The sequence below is a fragment of the Schistocerca nitens genome, chromosome 2, assembly GCF_023898315.1.
Source record: "Schistocerca nitens isolate TAMUIC-IGC-003100 chromosome 2, iqSchNite1.1, whole genome shotgun sequence".
Classification (NCBI taxonomy): domain Eukaryota; kingdom Metazoa; phylum Arthropoda; class Insecta; order Orthoptera; family Acrididae; genus Schistocerca; species Schistocerca nitens.
Genome location: NC_064615.1, coordinates 1,179,251,875 through 1,179,272,938, shown reverse-complemented (window position 1 = coordinate 1,179,272,938; position 21,064 = coordinate 1,179,251,875). Strand labels below are relative to the sequence as shown.

General features: G+C 44.1%; 1 protein-coding gene across 1 annotated transcript in view; it reads right to left on the bottom strand.

The window, feature by feature from the left end:
• Window positions 1-21,064, bottom strand: part of LOC126235643 (odorant receptor Or2-like) — an 82,538-nt gene that overhangs the window by 34,367 nt on the left and 27,107 nt on the right. The window contains exons 3-4 of the mRNA XM_049944357.1: window positions 11,389-11,490; window positions 4,704-4,859 (exon numbers count right to left, since the gene is read on the bottom strand). Coding sequence (XP_049800314.1) covers window positions 4,704-4,859; window positions 11,389-11,490 — 258 coding nt within the window. The remainder of the gene's footprint in view (window positions 1-4,703; window positions 4,860-11,388; window positions 11,491-21,064) is intronic.

Genomic DNA, 21,064 nt, shown 5'->3' with positions numbered 1-21,064 from the left:
TTTCACAGTTATCAATTAAAATTAAGGACACAGGGCGGTGAGTTGTGTTTGGGTAGCCCAGATCGCACAGCACCTTCCCGCAAAAGCCAAAAGTTTCGAGTTAGAGTCTCGGTCCGGCACACACTTATAATATGCCAGGAAGGTTCGTATCAGTGCACGCTTGCTGCAGAGTGAAAATCTCATTCATTCTGAAAATTAGACATCTTAAAATACTGCTCTCTCTGTAAAAATTTTGTTTGCTAATGAGTAGAAAAAATACCCTCTTAAGAAGCTTTTAACGTTAGTTGATGTTTTTGGAGTCGGTTGTTTGCTGCTAGGTGCGTACGGCTGAGAACCGCGACCCGCACGGACACTTGATTGAAGCTTCACAAATGCTCACGTACCATAGTTACAAAAATTAAAATTACAATTCACACTTCTTTACCGAAAATACTTAGACCTGTTCCAAAAACTACGTTAGGCTCTGTCGCTGATGACCAAAATATCATTAAATGTTTTTCTGTCTGTTGACTCGCTATTAATTCTCGCGCCTCATGCTTCCCATTAGTTTATCGCTTTGGTGTGCGGCTTCGCTTTCACAGCTGTATCCATTACTATTTAAGTATCAGCACTTCCCAGTACGTTACGAAGGAGAGTTCAAAGAGAGCGTGGATCTACTTTCATCCTGCTTTCAACCTGGCCACTTGTCCTGGGCATTGGGGTCAGAAGGTTTTGGCTTCGATTCTCAACTTGTTTAGTTTTCTTATAATTCTCCTAGTTTCCTCGAACTTCATCACATTTAATGTGCAACACGTGTACATTATGTTTAAACGATTACGACCCCACCACCGCCGCTGCCACCACCTACTCTGAACAATTCTGAACTGCATACCCTAGTAGAGTGCTCACTTTAAACAATTCATTGTCGAGAAACCAATAATTTTCTGGTTAATGGCTTGTTTACTTTGTAGAGCTGCAAAGTCTGTAGGATAGACATTTTGTTTTGTTCTTTATTTCTGATTCTGTAAACCGCAAAAATGTAGCTTCCCATGTCAATTTTAGCTTTCCATGCCATTTTATGTAAATCATTAAAGAAAAACTGAGAATCACAGGGGGTGTGAGGTGTACCAATATACATCTCCAGCAACGAATTTGATAGAGGCTTCCTTGTCATACGCCATGAAACATTGCAATAGGAAACGGTTTTGCAGACTGCAAGTATTACATATTAAATGACATCATTTTCGTTGGTTTTGTCGTCTGAGTTAATGAGCGCATCAATGTAGCAGGTATGTGAAGTATGGATCGTTGAAACTGTTAAAACTAAATGTGAATCACACACATGGGGAAGATGATATATGTAAAATAGCCAGATTTCGGTACTTCAGTAATATAATATTTACTTCGGTCCCTCAGACTGTATAGATGGGGCTAATTCGATTTCATTTGCTTTTTGGAAGGTATCAGTTTGAAATTACCGGGAGTCGAACTCGTGATCTGCTTACATGACAGACGCTTCCCCGGCGATTACCACTAGACCGCGGGCTCAGACAGTCCATCTGAGGCACCGAGGACACAGAGGATAGTGCGGCTGCAGTATCTTATCTGTGGCACGCCTTCCGTAACACCCACATTCCCAACTTATTGTCCCTTACTATATACGTAGTGCCCGTGCCCACTTTACTCATTTTTGCCGATTCCCGTAAGAGTTCGGGCACTGTTTGTGCATCCGCACAGAAGAAGATGGTCAAATGGCCGGTGAGCCTTAACTGCATATGTCCGAAAGAACAGATACCATCTTCATATATATGTACCAGTTTGGTAAAATTATTTCGCAAGTGAGGCTGCTCGACAGACGGAGATTACGGGTTAAGCGAATCTAAATAGGATCTTCCGTGCTCTTTGGTACCGCGAGAAGATTTTCGTGCGTGAGTCTTGTCGAATCGGTGGTCAGCCTTCGTGTGTGCGATCATTTAGCCTAGAGCTCTAATCATTCTTCTGAAAGTTGTGCAATAACTGTTTTTGAAGAACTGTATTTATATGTAAAGGCCACGGATGACGTCTGTGGAAATTTCGAGTTTTTCAGTGGAAAATTAGAGTTTATTCGTAGAATAATAAATTCTGGGTGGCATACGTGCAGTCGTGAAAGTGAACTCTCAAGAGTTTTAAATGGGAAGAGTTGCTCGATACTTGAGCGACCATTGAAAGGTATTATACAGCGTATGTTTCTATAAACTGATAAAATGTGCGCTTCTTTCGATAACATGTCGTCATTCCAGATGTTAATAGCACTACCAGAGAAAGAGTATGTGCTTTAAGTATGACAGGATTAGTCCAAACTATGCTTATTTTCGTACTTTCGTTTCTGGAACTTTGTGCTAGAACGCACTTCGTAGCAAGATTTTTGAACTCAAAATAACTGTACAGAACAGACGTTTCTTGCAGGGATTTTTCTTCATTTAGTCGTTACAAACAACGGAAGTAACTCAGTAAACATATATAACACAGTTGTATATCCCTATACACACTGTCGACATGGGCATCTTTTTGTTGTGTCGTTACAGCTGTTCTCAGCTGAGGAACATTATACGCCGCGTCATGGCAGGTAGTATTTCTGAAAAAGTCACCAAGCTGAGCACTTTCGACGTTAAAAGAAGACAAAAGTGGCACAAGGCTCTTCAGTTGGTTGGTATACTCACACAATAAACTAAACCCCGTCCGAAAGACCCTAAGGATACTGACCAACCGCCGTGTCATCCTCAGCCTATAAGCGTCACAGGATACGACTATGAAGGGGCGTGTGGTCAGAGCACCGCTCTACCGACCGCTGTTGGTTTTCGTGAGCACACCCGCTGCTTCTCGCACGCCCCCTGCTCGCCAGCAGCGCTCGGCAGACCGGACGGTCACCCATTCAAGTGTCAGCCACGCCGGACGGCACTTAACTTCGGTGAGCCGACAGGGACCGGTGTTACCACTGCGACAGGGCCGATGGCCATAATCATACAGTACACATCCAAAATTTTAATTCTGATGTGGGACAGTGGGCACCATTGTCCAGTCTGAATTTTTTTGAGCCATTGGGTTTCATTTCAGAGCGTTCCCGACCTTCTCTTGGATGCTCTGCAGCAGCCTAAATTCGATCTTCTTTTTAAAATTTCTGGCAATACTTTTCTGCAGTCATAGAATTCGAGGCGAGGCGGTTCTTTTGCTTTTACTTGAGTATTGCACAGCAAATGGCTGGTCCCTTTCGACAGCGGAGCAACGAATAGAAATATTTGTTTTCTAGTGTTATTCTACTGAACCACACCTTTATAACAGCAGATGCCTTTCTAGGTGCCAGTGTTTACACTAGCGTAAGTCGTTACATTTCAGTAAGACAGTGTTCGTCAAAAACACTTTTAAATGTTTCATTATTGAGCCACAGCACCAGCGTATTACCTATGGAGGCTAGCTATCACAGTGAAAGATGTACATTCATATATACGGATTGTTTATGTGTGAGATCTGTTCGATTACACACGCACGCAGACACACGCACACACACACACACACACACACACACACACACACACACACACACACACACACACAGGATAAAAATTAACAAAAGAGACTAGAAAAAAAAAACAAGATTGGAAATGATGTATCCCAGCGTTAATTTTTATCCCTTTTGGGAAACCATAGGGCACGTAAGTTAGAATTATTAGATAGTGATTGCTGCCCCACTGTTGTCGTATGAATGCTAACTGTTGTGCCATGATGTGCCTCCGTCATCACCAAGGTGAGAGGGCTGCCACTCACAAGTTGTTAAGTATCTGCAATTAAATAAACGTTCCAGTGACATTAATGTTATAACAGTCTATGTTCGACATCAACGTGCAGTGACTACTCTCAGACGACGGGTGGCAGCACTAGCAGTGGAGGGTATATAAAGATTGTCGGAAGAAGTGGAGTTGTTGTCGCAATGAGGAAACAGAGCAATTTCTCTGACACCCGAAAAGGTCTTTCGGGCCAAGCGTGGAAACAATTCCGAAACGGCTAAGTCTGTAAACTGTACGTGTGCATGGCAAAACTGCATTGTCCAGAAGTGGCATCGAGGCAACTGTGGTGCACCACGAGCTGTAGAGATGTGTAGGGGAAAGTAAACGGGCTACTGTTGAGCATCTCACTGCCCAGGTGAACCGAGGTGATATCAACAGTGTTTCTTCAACGATCGTTCAGTCAACGTTGCTGCATATGGGCCTCGGCATAATGGCATCTACCAGCAGGACAATGCAACGTGTCACACAGCTCGCGGACTATGTGCATGGTCCTAGGAGCACCCCTATGAGATTACTGTACTCCTTTGGTCCCCAAAGTCCCCGGATTGAAACCCAATCGAGGGTCTGTGGAACCATCTCGATTGAGCTATTCGCACCTTGGATCCCCTATTGGAATACTTAGTGCAGGTGGCTACGGTGCTGGAGTCGACTTGGCTCCACATCCTATTCAGTATCTTCCAGAACCTGGCTCACTTTCTTGCTTCACGGTTCACAGCGGCCCGCACTGGAAAAGGTGGTTGTTCGGGAGTGTGAAGGTGCTCAAATTAATGTGAGTGGTCCGTGTTGCCCAACAGGATATTCTTCAGTTCTCGCAACGGTAGTTGATGTAGCCTGCATGAGCTTTGCTGCTTGTGTAACGGCGTTAAACAGAACAACGACAGCGACAGGCCTAGAGGAACTGACCGCTACGAAGGCCGCCGTGTTGACGGGGTAGAGGTGTCCCGCCGTGATGAGCAGCGGCTTGTGGGCGCGCGCCATCACGATGCACAGCGCCCTCTGGAATCCGGTACCCGCGCCGACCCAGCGGCTGCTGTACGCTGCCTCAGACAGCGCCTCGCCCTGCCAACAACAGCAACACGGTGGAGCGCACCCTCTGAGATTTGTCCAGACTGCTGCAGGTGGGTCAGTCTTTTTGCAATCTGCGTAAAGTGGTTTGCGATCAGAGGCTACTGAGCTGGCTCAGAGTTTAGCGACTTTTATCGTGAAGCAGATATTTTCCGGCAACTGTTGGAAATTAACTTTTGAGAAGATGGGAGGAAACAGCGCTCTCCAGAGAAGTGTTATTAGTAGAAGTAGGAGTTGTTCAACGAGAACGTCTGCGTTCTGCTCCTCAGGATGTCTGCCACAAAGGCCAACACGTGAAAACAGTTTGATGTTGACAGCGGAAGCAGGCGATCTGGCAGAAACCCTCCTGGCTGTAGGTGGCCGGTCGTGGAGGAAGTGATCTGAGAGTGTTCAGTGTTTTGGCAGCCAATAGTGTCCCTCAGAGATCAAAAAATAATTATTCCAATAGGAAGGCATACGAAATTTTGAAAGTGCATACCCATTTACAGGTGTATCATTCTGAGCAATTCTTTTTTTTTTTTTTTTTTGTTAAATGTGTGTGAAATCTTAAAGGACTTAACTGCTAAGGTCATCAGTCACTAAGCTTACACACTACTTAACCTAAATTATCATAAGGACAAACACTCACACCCATGCCCGAGGAAGGACTCGAACCTCCGCCGGGCTCAGCCGCACAGTCTGAGCAATTATTTTCGGTTTTCTAGGCAAGTGTGGAGATTTAGTGCAGGTGCTCTGCTCAGTGGGCAGAGTCCTCCTATTAAATCGTTGAGCCATTACCCAGCTGGATGTGATGCAAAGAGACCGAGGTGACAATGCTTTGGATGGTGTTCACATGAGGAAACATACAGGAGCAACATGGCCTGACTGAAGTGTTGCACACATAGTAGCTAGTAATGGCTGACGATCATGTTGCTGGGACTGGAGCCTCCTATTGACGTATTTTTTTAGTGTCTGCTATGTACACTCGGATTTTTAAAAACCCACCTTCTGCAAAACACAATTTATTTCTTTATATATTCTTTATCCACACATGTTTCGAGGCCTATCACCTTCAGTTAGTCTCATTTATTTCTGTAACATATTACAGAGTACTCTAGGTTGGCATTCTGTTTCAGGTCTAAAAAATTTAACATGTGTATTTTGTTCTGATGCCTCTCCTGCAACTACATTGATTGCAAAGATGCCATCTTACAGGTTCGTTTGCTTTTATGATTTGGTAGCATGTCATCTGCAAGGTAGTGTGAAGAATTTGCTTAAAGAGTTATTATTTGTTTACTTTTTTCCGAGAGTAATTACGTTGCAAGTTCTGGATTTCCGCTTTATTCTCATCCGGTATCACACGTCGTCATCCACAAAAAGAACTATCTTTAGGTAAAATTTTATCCCCACATTCATCAAAAGATGCTACGTTCCTGTTGCCGCGCACTTGCTCGTCGTTTCGTTTCTGTCTACTGTGGTTAGAACTTTGAATGTTACAGTTCAGGAGGCGAGTGTGTGTGTGTGTGTGTGTGAATGTGTGTGTGTGTGTGTGTGTGAATGTGTGTGTGTGTGTGTGTGTGTGTCAGAGCGAGAAAGGCAGAGAGAGCGAGAAACTCAGAGAAGGGGAGAAAGCGAGACTGACAGAGAGAGAGGAGAAAGGATGAGTGGCTTAAGAAGCAGATGTTCTTGGATAACAGAGGATATAGTACGTTTTCATTGAGTAAATGTCTTTGTGCAATTCATTACTCCTCCAAACGTTGTTTTCATGGCTAGTGTTGTGTATTCGTTCAAAACGTTCTTCCCTTGTACTGCTGTTTTTTCAGTGCGAAAATTATGCTCTATTGGAAGTTTTTGGTAGAGACTGCCACTTTTTCTCAGGACCTTGAGATAAGTTGAAAATGTCATTTGGACGATGGATTTTCTCTACGGCAGCATTCTTAAAAGTTAAGTGTATGCTGTTACCTTTTGTAGGTCCTGAGGGGCTCACAATGTAACGTTTTTGCAGCGCCAACTGGTTGATGTATTTTAATTTTATCGTTAAGAATTAGAGCCGCGCTATAGTTTCACGTATGTTATTACGTGTTAATAGTTTTTTCGATAGCATATTAAAACCGAATATACTGGGAGTGAACAGTCGACTGCTCACTAAAGCTGAGACTACATGAGATAGCATTGTTCAATGGAACACTGTTACATAGAACAATGAAGTGTGGCCAGAATATTGCAACGTGGCTGAACTTCGTTATCTTCTGATTATAATGGTAGCAAAGTGCGCTTCTATTTTGTCCTAGTTTCTCAGTTACCCCAGTTGTGAATGTGACAAATTTTTGTGAATTATCCAAAGTCCGCAGGACTGCTTTCTTCTTTAAATAATTTTATGAAGGATGAGACCAGAAATCGCTTTCCTCCTGCCGGAGAATTTTTGGTATGCTGAGATTTCATTTTGTGTGGTGTCACCGCCAGACACCACACTTGCTAGGTGGTAGCTTAAATCGGCCGCGGTCCATTAGTACATGTCGGACCCGCGTGTCGCCACTGTCAGGATCGCAGACCGAGCGCCACCACAAGGCAGGTCTCGAGAGACGTACTAGCACTCGCCCCAGTTGTACGACGACGTTGCTAGCGACTACACTGACGAAGCCTTTCTCTCATTTGCCGAGAGACAGTTAGAATAGCCTTCAGCTAAGTTAATGGCTACGACCTAGCAAGGCGCCATTAACCATTTGTAACGTTGCATGTACCTCAAGATAGAGTCTCACTTGTATCATCCAGAATGCTGTATACCAAAGGACAATATAAAAGTTAAGTGTTCTAGTAGCTACGTTCTTTTCTTTATCACATTCATTACGAATCCTGTTCCAGACTTAACGCCAGACGGCGTGAGTTGACGCGTGCCCTTTCGGCTACTTCACTGTGAACTGGCTGCCTTAACAGTCCACTACATTTTGTACATTAGTGGGAATATAGTTTGTGCCAACGACAGAAGCAGCAGTCGTTTTTTTTCCACGCATCTGGTGGTCTAGCGGTAAAAAGAGGAAATCGAGTAGTGGAACCACTGAGACTTTATTTATTTATTTTTTAAGTATGTATTTATTTAACCTGACCTGACTGTGAAATTTTAAAGTAAATACTGGCAGTATTTCCGCTACCACTGCTGCTGCCATTAATAATGATAATAATAACGTCAATAATAATGACATTAATAACAACAATGACAGTGGCAGATATAAAAAGAATTTATAGGTATATAAAATAAATGCTTTCTGATATAGCGAATTCTGGGGAAAGCGAATTTAAGAAGACTGCACCACCTAAGAATAACGAAAAATGAGGAACTTCTGGGTGGAAAGGAGGATGTACACGTGTAACGACTGTCTAGTCATTATTGTGGCTACAGTAGGTACGTCATTAATTGTCTTCTGAGGCTGTAGACGTTACACAGTTCTCTAATAAGATGCGAGAGGTTATTCCAGAGTCGGGTTCCTGCTGCAGATAAGAACTTCTAGAAAGTGCCTGAGTGACGGAGTGGGGACAGGTGTTTCTGCCGTGTTGTTCAGAAAGGAGCGTTAAGGACGAGAAGAGATATGAGGAACAGTGTGCATTGATAAGACAGTAGAGAAGACAGAGGAAATCGCTGTGCTCTTCTGCACGCTGACAGGATAGCTGCGCATGTGATGGTGAAATATGATCAAGGAGTCAAACGTCACAGATACAACGAACACGGGCATTCATAGACAGTCACAGGCACCGTGAACTGTCCAGAGAAAAACCTTGCGGGATAACATCGCTGCAATCAATAATTGAAAATCTAAGTGATTGTAAAAGATTCGTTTTGAGCTCGTTCAGAGATGCGGATGTCTTCTTGCACATTCCGTTTACTTGCTCAGTCTAATTTAGATATTCATCTTTTTATTCCGACAGTCTTTGCTGATGGAGATAAGTAGCTATTTGTTCCTTTTAAGATTGAAGGTGGTGAGGATTCTCGATATTTCGCACTATGAGCCTCGAATGACCAACCAGCAGCACTTGGTTTTTGGATTGGTTGGGCTTTAACCCCATATTCTGTGTCCATCATCATGGTGCCATGGTGCACACAGGTCATTATTGATACTCTCGATAGCTGCCTTCAGGTTTATTGGTTTTTGCGCCTGGGTACGACTGGAGGTCATCATTTACGGTAAGACAAAACTGATGACACACAAAGTCTAAGGCCTTGAATAGTGAAGGAACAATGCAATTAGATCGTTAATCAGTGTGTGCGCCGGCAAGTCCTTTTCAGATACTGGCTTAACTAGTCCCTGTTTCTACGCTTCAGGGAAAACATTTGTAGCTAAGGAGTGGTTGAAGATGTCTGTTATTGTGGGCACTAGTGCGTCAATAATAAACTTCATCACTTAGAATATGAGTTTGACTCTAACTTCAACGTAACCTTCCCCTCTTTTGTTTTTGTTCTATCATTAAGATGCAGTTGCCACAAAAGTGCGTCTGTTTAGTAATTTTAAATGCTGAACATGAGTAGAAAATCTTGGTTCATCATTCACTCTGCAAGTTTTGCAAAGCACAAAATAAATGTTTTTCGTAGCAATAACTGATTCTGATTTTTAAAGTAGGTCGAAACTCATGAACTTATCTTTCTGTACATGATTATCAATTAGCTCTTACAATGAGTCAGTATCTCGTCCTCGCTAGACATTAACAAAGCCAGTTAACTGATTTATAGTGACTCGCGTCACGAGCGCGCTTTCATTGGCAGCGGCGTAGCTGTAGCGCGCGGGTCGCTCGAGTCGTTGAATGATTCAAATGGCTCTGAGCACTATGGGACTTAACTGCTGAGGTCATCAGTCGCCTAGAACTTAGAACTACTTAAACCTAACTAACCTAAGGACATCACACACATCCATACCATAGACAGGATTCGAACCTGCGACCGTAGCGGTCGCTCGGTTCCAGACTGTAGCACCTAGAACCGCACGGCCACTCCGGCCGGCCGAGTCGTTGACTCCACTCTATATACAAGTAAAAAATTATATCTCTACAGACACTAGCCTTTGATTTTTTTGAGACATAAGGCAAATGTCTGAACTGGAAATCCTCTGACATGTTCCCAACTGGGACTCCTTTTGTTGCCTCACTACCAAACTGCGTGTACTAGCTGGGAAGCCCTGGACTTTACCCCAAGAACTCGCTCTGCCTTTGGGGGTAGGGAATGAAAAGTATTTAAAAATGTAGAGATCATGAGTAGTTTTTCACAGAGAGCAGAAAATATTACTTTTATAATTATTGTGGACGGTAGGTGTTACGCAAATATTGTACGACAAATTGGGAATCTGGGTCGGACGGAAAACGTACCCGGATAGCCCATGTGGTTAAGGCGACCACTCATATAAAGTGTAGAAACACACCATCGAATCCCGATCTGGCAGAAATTTTCACTTGTCGTCATTGAATTCATGTCAGTGCCCAGTTGCGGCCGACGTCAGAATTTATTTCGTTTCACCATCTATATGTACGTCTGCAGCATCAGGAAACAACAGATATCACGCATATGAACTATTACTTTTATTTGATTTGATGGCGATCCCGGTATATGTCTTAAACGTTTTGGGTTTACTTAATTCAAAATATGAGATCACTACACCACCAGAGTCGGTGAGGTTGATTAATTAACAGTTCACAATGCTCTCGCACTGCAGCATGCAGAAAGTGGAACAATTGAACCAATATTTAAAAAAAACCGAAATTGATAGACTGGTGTTGCACTTTTGTAGGCTCATGTACGAAATATGGAAACTGAATTTCTCTTGTGAGATTTGCACTTACCGCACGTAAGTGCGTAATATTCTCATTTATTTATATTACGACAGTTTTGAGAATAAGCCTTTGCTAAGACAACGTCCGTTAGAAAATGTTGTATTTACCTGAGCGTCTACAGATCAATCGTATCATGTCTGGAGTCGTAGAATATGGTATTCGATTATTTATTCTTATTGACCAGACTTTTTATGTCAGAGTGTAGCTCCGTTACTACATCGTGCAGGGTGACAACAGAACAGCAGCTTCACAACTGCGGTGTATGCAACAAAGTAGCAGTAAGGGACAATGACAGTGCTGGCTATCGCCACAGCTGACTTTTCAGTTACCTGTCTACGGATTCCAGTCTTTGGCTGACGCTAGTCTTCCTCATCTACTGACCCTACCAGCGCCAAAAGTACAATTGCCAAGGCTGGAGAAAACAATGGGCTGTCAGGAAATAATATATCGACCCACAATCTACATTTAAGCACTTTAATTCATCATTTTTTGCAGCTGGCTTCGGGTTCCTTTGCCTACTCGTACGCTGTAACACCAGCAGTCCTGGCTAACCAGTCCGGTTCGGCGGTTTCCCACGCCTGCTCTCGGAAACTGAATCCGAGCTCACAGAATAAAGCATACATTACGTGTAGACACCCAGCCTACTCGTGTCCTCGTCGCTTTCACAGCGATGACATTGCAGAGCCAGTATAGGCAATGAGCACAATTTGCTAGCAAGATAGTGCAGTCCCACCTGTTGTGTGATGATGTCCGCCGTCCAGCAGTAGAAGTATATCTGGGTGCTGTGGAAAGGCAGGACCATGGCGTACTGCAGGGCTGTAAGGGCGTCCTTAATCTGCACACACACATACACACATATATCAAAGACAAATGTTCCATAATGTCTCGCCTTCACGTATCATTAACACAACAGAGGCACGCATGTTTACCAGAGCACAGTACCCCAATGAAGTTGACTACTGTAGTATAAAGAACAGATTGAAAGGAATCTACTGTATCCTTTACTGCTTTCATTTTCTGACACATCTCAACAGTAAGCGTGCATGAATGCTTCATGGGTTTTTTCACAGTTGAGCTATCTGGCTTGATATCGTTTGGCGCTCCGACGTGTTCTGAGATGCGAGTTGTGCTTTGAGTGCTCTAGAGCACCCGGCTGCGTAACTCAGGTCTCAGAGTGTAGAACCAGCGTGCCTACAAATCCGTGCTCTACGTATTGCCCGTCAAGTTGCAGTCAGGCGAATTAACTCCCCTGCTATGTAAAGTGATTACAGGCGATATATACATTTCAGATTATAAACATAGTGCCACGGACTATAGCGGCCACTGAAACAGGAAATTGTCAGATCAGCACGATATCATTTACATGTCACATCGTGCAAGTATCTGTGTTGCAAAACTAGACTACTCTATGCCATTAAGTGGCAAAATAAATGTTAGTGGGGAAAGCATCACTTCCGATACTAGGTGTGCGAAAATGTATTTCGGGATCCGCATCAGGTGGGACTGATGGATGACATCGAAAAAGTTCAAATAAGGGCGGCTTGTTTTGTACTATCACGAAAAAGGGGAGATAGTGCCACAGACATGATACGTGTGACACGTGTGACGGGATCTTCTCATGAAATTTCAATCACCAATCCGATTGCAAAAACATTCTGTTGGCACCCATCTGCATAGGGAGAAATGATCATCACGTTAAAATAAGGGAAATTAGGGCTCGCACAGAAAAATTTAAGTGCTCGTTCTTCCCACGCGCCGTTCGAGAGTGGAACGGTAGAGAGACAGCTTTAAGGTGGTTCATTGAACCCTCTGGCAGGCATTTTACTGTGAATAGCAGAGTAATCACGTAGATGTAGATGAAGATGACTAGTCTTTCAAAGTCCGGTTCATGTGAGACTTTTGAAATGGTACAACAGTTCACCATGTTCTTCACCAGTAACCTGGATCATGCAGAGTAATAGATTCATTGGTTTGGTTTTGGCTTTGTTTTGTTTTAGGGCGCAAAAACAACTGGTGTCATACTTGGCCAAGTCAAAACTATAGACACAAAGACCGAGAGGAGATAAAAAACGACTATACGTCAATCCCAATCGACGTAAGAGAAGACAGGTAAAAACAGGGACGTGGAGAAAGGGCTATAAAATACACCATAGAGAAATGGAGATCCATAACTAAAAATTACATGACCTTCGCCATATTGCTATGACGGATAAAAAGTAAAACGTGGACCACAGCCCGCGCGTCATTTGCTAAAATGGCCGACAAATCGGACGGCAAATTCAAACGGGAACGTAAACGGTTAAAAAATGGGCATTCTGTCAAGAAACGGCGGACAGTTAAAACAAGAACACAATGTGCTCAAAGTGGAGGAGGAGCGCCACGAAAGAAATGGCGATGGCTGAAAAAAGGCAGTGCCCAATAGGCAAGCCAGTTAAAATGACCTCCTGTAGGCGGGAGGGCTGAGAGGAGGTCGTTCAAGCCGCTGGGAGAGGCTTAATAACCCGGAGCTTATTCCCACGAAGGGAGGACAAGTGACGTTGCCAAAGGGACACCACCTCCTGACAGAAAGCAACACTCAGATCGTCGGAGGGAATACAGGATCTAGTGGGCTGTGGTACCAGGACTGCAGCTTTGGAAACAGCAGACCGGCATGACCGGCAACCCAATTAAACATCACAGTGGCTCCATCAAGAGCGACAAGTGACAGTTTTCCTGGGCCCGTTGTACTAACGGATGGGGAGCAGGAATACAAATTAATTTATTTTGCATTCAGGCGACACTTACAGCCACCATGCAGCAGATAAGCAACATATAAGTTATGAGGTTGACAGCAATAAATTGCTGATTATGGACCAAACACTGAACCCAGTCACTGAGCTTGAGTGTACAACATCTCATAAAACCCGTCACTGTCCTAAGCTACACTACGCTCCCGTATTTCCACTTCTGTCCTCTCCCATCCGCTCTCCTAAGTCATGTCCCTACCCCTACCATCTTACCCCTTCACAGTCAAAATTTTTACTGACAATTCAAATGAGACAGCCAATCACATTTTACGGGAGATTAGGAAATAAAAGCCCAATCAGTGTTTAGCTGCCATCTTGGACACGCGGCAATGACCTCTCTTCGGGCTAGGAAGTGCCAGGGGTTCTCTGGCGTGGCGACCGGTGGTTGTTGACTGGAGTGACGCAAGCCAGAAACGTGGCGGGCGAGAAGTGGCTCCTGTACACAGAGAATTGGCCAGGAACAAGTGGTGTGCTCGGTGGCCTGCTCAAGCAGTGCTATTGCAGAAAGCATAAATGCATTTGTGGCGATGTAAGCACGACGAAGCCGACGTTCAAATTAAGGTATGATTTTACTGTGCCTCTGATGAGAGTTTACTGGAGAAGCCTCTTAGTACTGTTCACTGCTACCGTCACGGTCTACCAGTTGCGTAATACCGAGTACTACACACATCAAGAAAAGTTTAGCATCACCCCGGTTCTCAGAACTGAAGACAGACGTTGACTGTGCATATTGTATCACAGACGCAGTCACTTTGACTGTTCAGAGATGCCACTAAACCCGCCCAGAGATGCAAACAACCATGCATGAGCACCGCCAATTAGACTGAGGGCGTCCGACAGCCGATCAGTTCCAGTCATTCCATCAGGAAGGAGGTACACGGATCATTTTGTCTGTAGTTCAACCATGCCTAGACGGTCAGACCGCGGTTCGATCGCTTCCGAATTGTTACTTTGTGCCAGGAAGGGCTCTCAACAAGGGCAGTGTCCAGGCGTCTCGGAGTGAACCAAAGCGATGTTGTTCGGACATGGAGGAGACACAGAGGGACAGGAACTGTCGATAACATGTCTACCCCAGGCCGCCAAGGCCTACTACTGCAGTGGATAACCTTCACCTACGGATTATGGCTCGAAGGAACCCAGACAGCAACACCACCATGTTGAATAATGCTTTTCGTGCAGTCACAGGACGTCGTGTTACGACTCAAACTGCGCGCATTATGCGCAACTTTACTCCTGACGTTCATGGCGTGGTCCATCTTTGCAACCTCGACACCAAGCAGCGCGATACAGATGGTCCCAGTAACATGCTGAATGGACCGCTCAGGATTGGCTTCACGGTCTCTTCATCGATAAGTGTCGCATATACCTTCAACCAGGTAATCGTTGGAGACGTGTTTGGAGGCAACACGGTCAGGCTGAACGCCTTGGACACACTGTCCAGCGAGTGCAGCAAGGTGGAGGTTCCCTGATGTTCTGGGGTGGCATTGTGTGGGGCCGACGTACGCCGCTGGTGGTCATGGAAGGCGCCGTAACGGCTGTACGATACGTGAATGCCATCCTCCGACCGATAGAACAACCATATCGGCAGCATATTGGTGAGACATTCGTCTTCGTGGACGACAATTCGTGCCCTCATCGTTCACATCTTGTGAATGACTTCCTTCAGCATAACGACATCGCTCGACTAGAGTGGCCAGCATGTTCTCCAGATATGAACCTTATCGAACATGGCTGCGATAGTTTGAAAAGGGCTGTTTATGGGCGACGTAACACTCACTAACCACTCTGAGACATCTACGCCAAATCGCCGTTGAGGAGTGGGACAAACTGGACCAACAGTGCGTTGATGAACTTGTGGATAGTATGCCACGACGAATACAGGCATTTATCAGTGCAAGAGGACGTGCTACTAGGTGTTAGACGTACCGGTGTGTACAGCATTCTAGACCACCACCTCTGAAGGTCTCGCTGTATGGTGGTACAACTTGCAATGTGTGGTTTTCATGAGCAATAAAAAGGGCGGAAATGATGTTTACGTTGATCTCTATGCCAATTTTCTGTACAGGTTCTGGAACTCTCGGAACCGAGGTGATGCAAAACTTCTTTTGATGTGTATATTTGTGGTTCGGAGACATGGTGCGCAATTTAATAGTGGTTACTCGTTTACAATGTGTCAATCGAATTTGGAAAGGAAGACTAAAGGCATCCTTATAAGACATCAGATAGACCGGTGTTTGTAGCAGTTTGACGCTACTGACGTTGCTACGAGTGCTTGCATATTATTTTTTAAGCAGATGAAATGTTGTTGCTCTCAGTTTGTAACATATGCCAGTTGTAGTTAATGAAACCAGTGGCAATGTCCTCTGCATACGGCCAACTCCATGTAATGTTGCTTCTGTAAAAGGAAATCTTGCCAATATACACTGCTGAATTACTGGACGGGAGAGCGGCAGCAGTTGATAAATGCTGCAACAGAAGACAAGCATTATTTTGTACTCATTACGGATTTCTGTATTTCTGTAAATGATGCTGAAAAATACGTCTGTCTACTGGCTCCTAACCTGGATCGAAAGACTAGTGGATTCCGTGATTGTAGTGATGTCCGGAAAAGAGGGTAAATCGAGATGATCGTATTATGGTCTGACATAAGTAATACTTTTAGATTTTGTATTGTTGATTTTAAAGATTCTTTTCGTAATATCATCCACTCACGTCTCTGATTATCAAAAACTGTAGTATGGAAATTGTGTTTTTATAAGATCTTGCTGCAGCAATTCAATTTTTAGTAGTTTTATCCCGTTAGTCATACTTATACTAATTTCCAGTCGGTACTTTGAGCTAGTTATGCTGTTTATACTCGGGACCACTACTGTGTAATTTGACCAATAAATTTTACCTTTGGGTCCGCGAACACGATTGATTGTGTAGCTACTGTAGTTACGGTAACATATTTGCTTTCTGTACTGTCAGTTGTTGAAAGCTGATCTGCCTTTTTTATTTTAGTATGTCCTGGGATTCGACTTGTTTGCGGCAGGGCGAGCGGATCTATGACTTGCAAAGAAGGGATATTCAAGCGTAGAGTTGGGGAACCGATGGCAGCATTACAACAAATTAGCCATAGGCCGCACTTATGCAAGATTTCGGACCCCAAGGAACTAAGTCTCGCTGCCGCCTCGATGTCCGCCGCATTTGAGGATATTACTGAAGTTCTACAGCGAGAAGATGGTATGGCTGCCAATGAAATGCGTAGACTACAGGCTCGTTTCAGTCACTGCTTAGACAGAACGAATGATTTGCTCTGGATAGATAAGATTTAGGCTCAGCAGTTGCAAGCGATGCAACGATTCAACAATGCTTCCAAAGTAACAGTAATATTCAAATGCCAGATCAGCGCGGAGAAAGAAGTAGTGATAAGAAGGAAGTGGAACGAAACGTGCTTGAAACCTTGTTTGCTAATATAACTAACCCGTTACAGGAAATACGCCTGGAGTGTGCTAAATTATCATTGACATCAGTCGAACAAATAGTTCATCTGCTCTCTTTCACGCCTGAATTTCATGGCAAGGCGCTGGCATATCAAATTAGTGATGTTCACGCGTTAAAAATTATGGGGGTTAAGCTGCAAGATAGCTTGCGCGGCAAAGTATTGTGCACTGTAAAATAAAATCACACTTGGGAAAAATTTCGCGAAAAAATTATTAAGCTAATTCCACCTCGTGCCTTACAAGAATTAACTTTCCAATATTACGAACGTCAACAAAGCCTTGATGAATCATTAGTAGAATACGTGGAACGGGTTACAAAAAGTGTGATAGTCTTTGCTCTGCAATATACGGAGGAGCAGCTAGCAACGTATATTTTAGGGGGTTTAAACCCCGAAACGAGGCAGCATACGGTATTTTGTGGAATTCAGAACAGGATGAGACGATTAGAAGAAAAATTAAGACAAGTACAGGGTATCGAATCTGATACCCGGAGGGAGGCACGGGATAAATACGGAATAGCGCGTGTGAAAGGCGACATGCACGAGAAACGCTGCGGCGTGGCGGCCCACAGAAGGTCATCTCTACCCGCAAGAGTGGGATAAAGAGTGCGTAAGATGATGTGCTGGGGCTGCGGTAAGCAGGGACACATACAAAGGGTGGAGTGAGCAGAGGCGCAAAGGCAGCAGCAAGCGTTATGACAATGAATTAACGGTCAAGGAAAGATTACGAACGGGATTAGCGACAAAGCGGTCCTCGTTGCCGTTAATGTGTGCCGCCTTTAAAGGGGAACCGGTGTGCGGGTTTCAGGACTTAGGCAGCGTCGTCTCCGCTGTTAATTATGATTGTGTGTTAAATATAGGCATACGTGCAAATGGGGAAGATTGTTACCAGATTCCGGAGAGTACTGGACGGCACACAAAACAAATTTAAGAGTGAGAGGGCGTGTTAAGATTAAATCTGGTGCTGGGAAATTTGGCTGGAAGATAGATACGAAGGTGGCAGAAAATTTAGCTGCCAATTGTATCCTCGGAACCGATTGGATTTCTAAGGCGGGATTAATTCCCAATTGGTCTAATTGCCAGATTTGTTTTAAATGTTGTCCCAAAGAATGTTCTCCTTTTGCCCTCATGAATAGAAGACTGGTGTGTTTCTCACAGGGTAAAAAACGGAGTCAATGTGGAATTGATCTGTTGGAAGCACAATTGGCTCACTTGGACGATGCAATAGGGGAGAAAATCAAAGGAATTTGCGACGAGTATTCGGATGTTCTTACAGATAAATTAGGGTTTACTGGATTACTACAATACTGGGTCAAGTATCGGTAAAGAAGCCACCTTCTAGATTATTTTCACCTAGGCTGAAGTTTTTAAGAGAGCAAATGGACAAGATGTTACAGAAGGGTGTCATTCGCTTCTCAGAATCACCTCACGCTGCACCTATGTTTTTGGTGTCGAAGGCCAGTGGCGGACAGCGGACAGTGGTTGACTACCGGGAGCTTAATGGAAAGGTCGTGATGTGGTCAATACCTCTTCTTGACTTGCACTGGTTTAACAGAGTTTACTTATTCATCATGCTCGACCTCACTATCTCAACCTTTTCTATTATCACATATCGCTGGATGAAGCCAGTAACAGCTTGTGCTTCTGACTGGAATTAATTCGAGTTTCGTGAAATCCCATTCGGCCTAGCGGCAGGTGCGGCTGTACTTCCCCAATTAACTGATGTGGTATTTTCGGATACCAACTATGAACATGTGTTCCATTTTCTGGATGATCTTGTCGTTTACAGTACTCCTATAGCAGAGCAAATTCAACATCTACATGATGTATTTGAACATTTCAGAACGGCTGGGTTAATGGTCAATCCCACAAACGTAATATCTATGGGATTGTCTGTGAAGTTCTTGGACATACTGTCATGGCAGAAAGTTTATCTATTGATCCCGCAGAGGTACAAGCAACTGGGGAATTCTCAACACCACGCAATACAAAAAAAGTTGCTAGATTCGTTAGGATAACATTGTTTTAGGAAATTCGTTGGTGGATTTGCTAAAAAGGCTGTCCCACTCAATGAGCTTGGAGAAGAGGAGTGTAAATTTCACTGGGTGGCACATAAGCAGGCAGCATTTTTCAGTTTGAAAGAAGCTTTAAAAACTTCGCCAGTACCGGCACTATCCTATTTTAAAATGGACTCTATATTACAAACAGTTGCATCAGCCTTAGGATTGGGAACGGTTTTGCTGAAGAGCAGGAAGTGGACAGCAAGGTGATCGCCGATGCCTACCAAACATTCAAAGAATCGGAGAAAAGATATTCTTTCTGCGACCTGGGGGCGTTAGCGGTGTTATTTGGTATTAAAAGGTTTAAATACTATCTTGAACATATTAAATTTTCGCTCGAACTGGACAACGAAGCCAGGTCCCAGAAAACTGGATACATTGCGAGGTGGACCACTAAGATTTTGATTTTTTAATTCGATGTGCGTAATATTAAGGTGTCAGCAAACGTAATCGCTGATAACTTGAGCCGTATGTTTGCAGAAGAAGAGAAACAACAAGCGAATGAGAAGGGTTCTGCAGATGGGTATGAGGAGCCTATTCTGCCGTCTATTTTGACTCAGATTCCGTCTCTTTTCAGGAATATCAGAAAGATTCAGGATCAGGACCAGGATCTATTCCTGGTCAAAGAAAGGCTGAGAAGGGCTGAAATGATAAAATAGTATGTCATGAGAGGGACAGATACGTATGTTGCAGAGAATGCGGCTCAAAACAATTGAGGGTTGTCGCTCCTAAGGCACAGCGCCCTTTGGGCATCTGTTATTTCCATGACTCACCTGTAGACGGGAATTTGGGAATCTGGAAGACCAGGGTAACGGTCTGGCAGCAGTTTATCTGGAGTGAAATCCAAAAGAGATACGTAGTGCAGAAGTGGCCTCTGATGTCTGTGCCACTAGTAAGCCAGCACAGAATAGTAAGGTGGGATTCTTAGCATCCAAGGCAGTGGATAAATCTTTCCAAAGATTGCAGATTCGCTTTATGGGTCCTCTGCCTCGATCAGCTAGTGGTAATAAATATATTATCGTGTGTGTGGATGCGTTTAAGTTCAAATGGTTGAAATGGCTCTGAGCACTATGGGACTTAACGTCTGAGGTCATCAGTCCCCTAGAACTTATAACTACTTAAACCTAACTAACCTAAGGACATCACACACATCCATGCCCGAGGCAGGATTCGAACCTGCGACCGTAGCGGTCACGCGGTGCCAGACTGCAGCGCCTAGAACCGCACGGCCACTAACGGCCGGCTACGTTTAAGTGAATTGTTTTGTGGCTACCGACTCACGCCGCTAACACACAGATAGTTATTCAGAATTTACAAGGCATTTCGGGAACATTTGGATCACCCCAATCGTCAGTGACGGATAATGCTACCACCTTTACGTCTACCAAGTTGAAACAATTTTGTCTTGGGATCGAAATCTGTCACCTAGCAGTCCTTTGTATGCAGAGAGAATGAATCCCCATTTGAAATCTGTATAAATAGCACACCATTGCAGCAGTCAAGGTGAACGCGACTGGTCGTTGATAGGGCTCACGATGTCCTTCAGTAGTGATAACACTACTCACGTTGGATTATAGGTTATCCACCCCTCTCTGCAATTTGTGTTCCATTGAGGACTTGTTACTGGATAATACAGGTTCTCGTCAAGTGATTGCAAAAGTGAGCGTCGCCAAAAAGGAATATAAGAAAGAGAACGTAAACGCTATAATCAAGGGAGGAAGCCGAATACTTATAGAATTTGGGACTGGGTGTCCGTAAAGAACTATGAAGGCTTTAGTAGGGTATCACAGAGGATAACTAAACAGTTGCTGCTGCTTTTCAAGGGACCCTTGGAGGTAATTGGATATCTAATACCTGTTACGGTGAACTTAAGGGAGGTGAGACCTTTAAACCGGCAAACAGATTTAAGCTCCCAAATAAAATCGGGTCATCAGAGCAAGTATGGGAGCTTCGGTGCTGGCAGAAATCGTAGGGGGGAGAGGGAGTATGTGGCGTGGGGGCACTTACCCACTTATCGACAGTAGCATCAAGGGCTAATGTCCTCTCTTTAGAATGGGAATGGCCGGAGGTTCTCTGGCG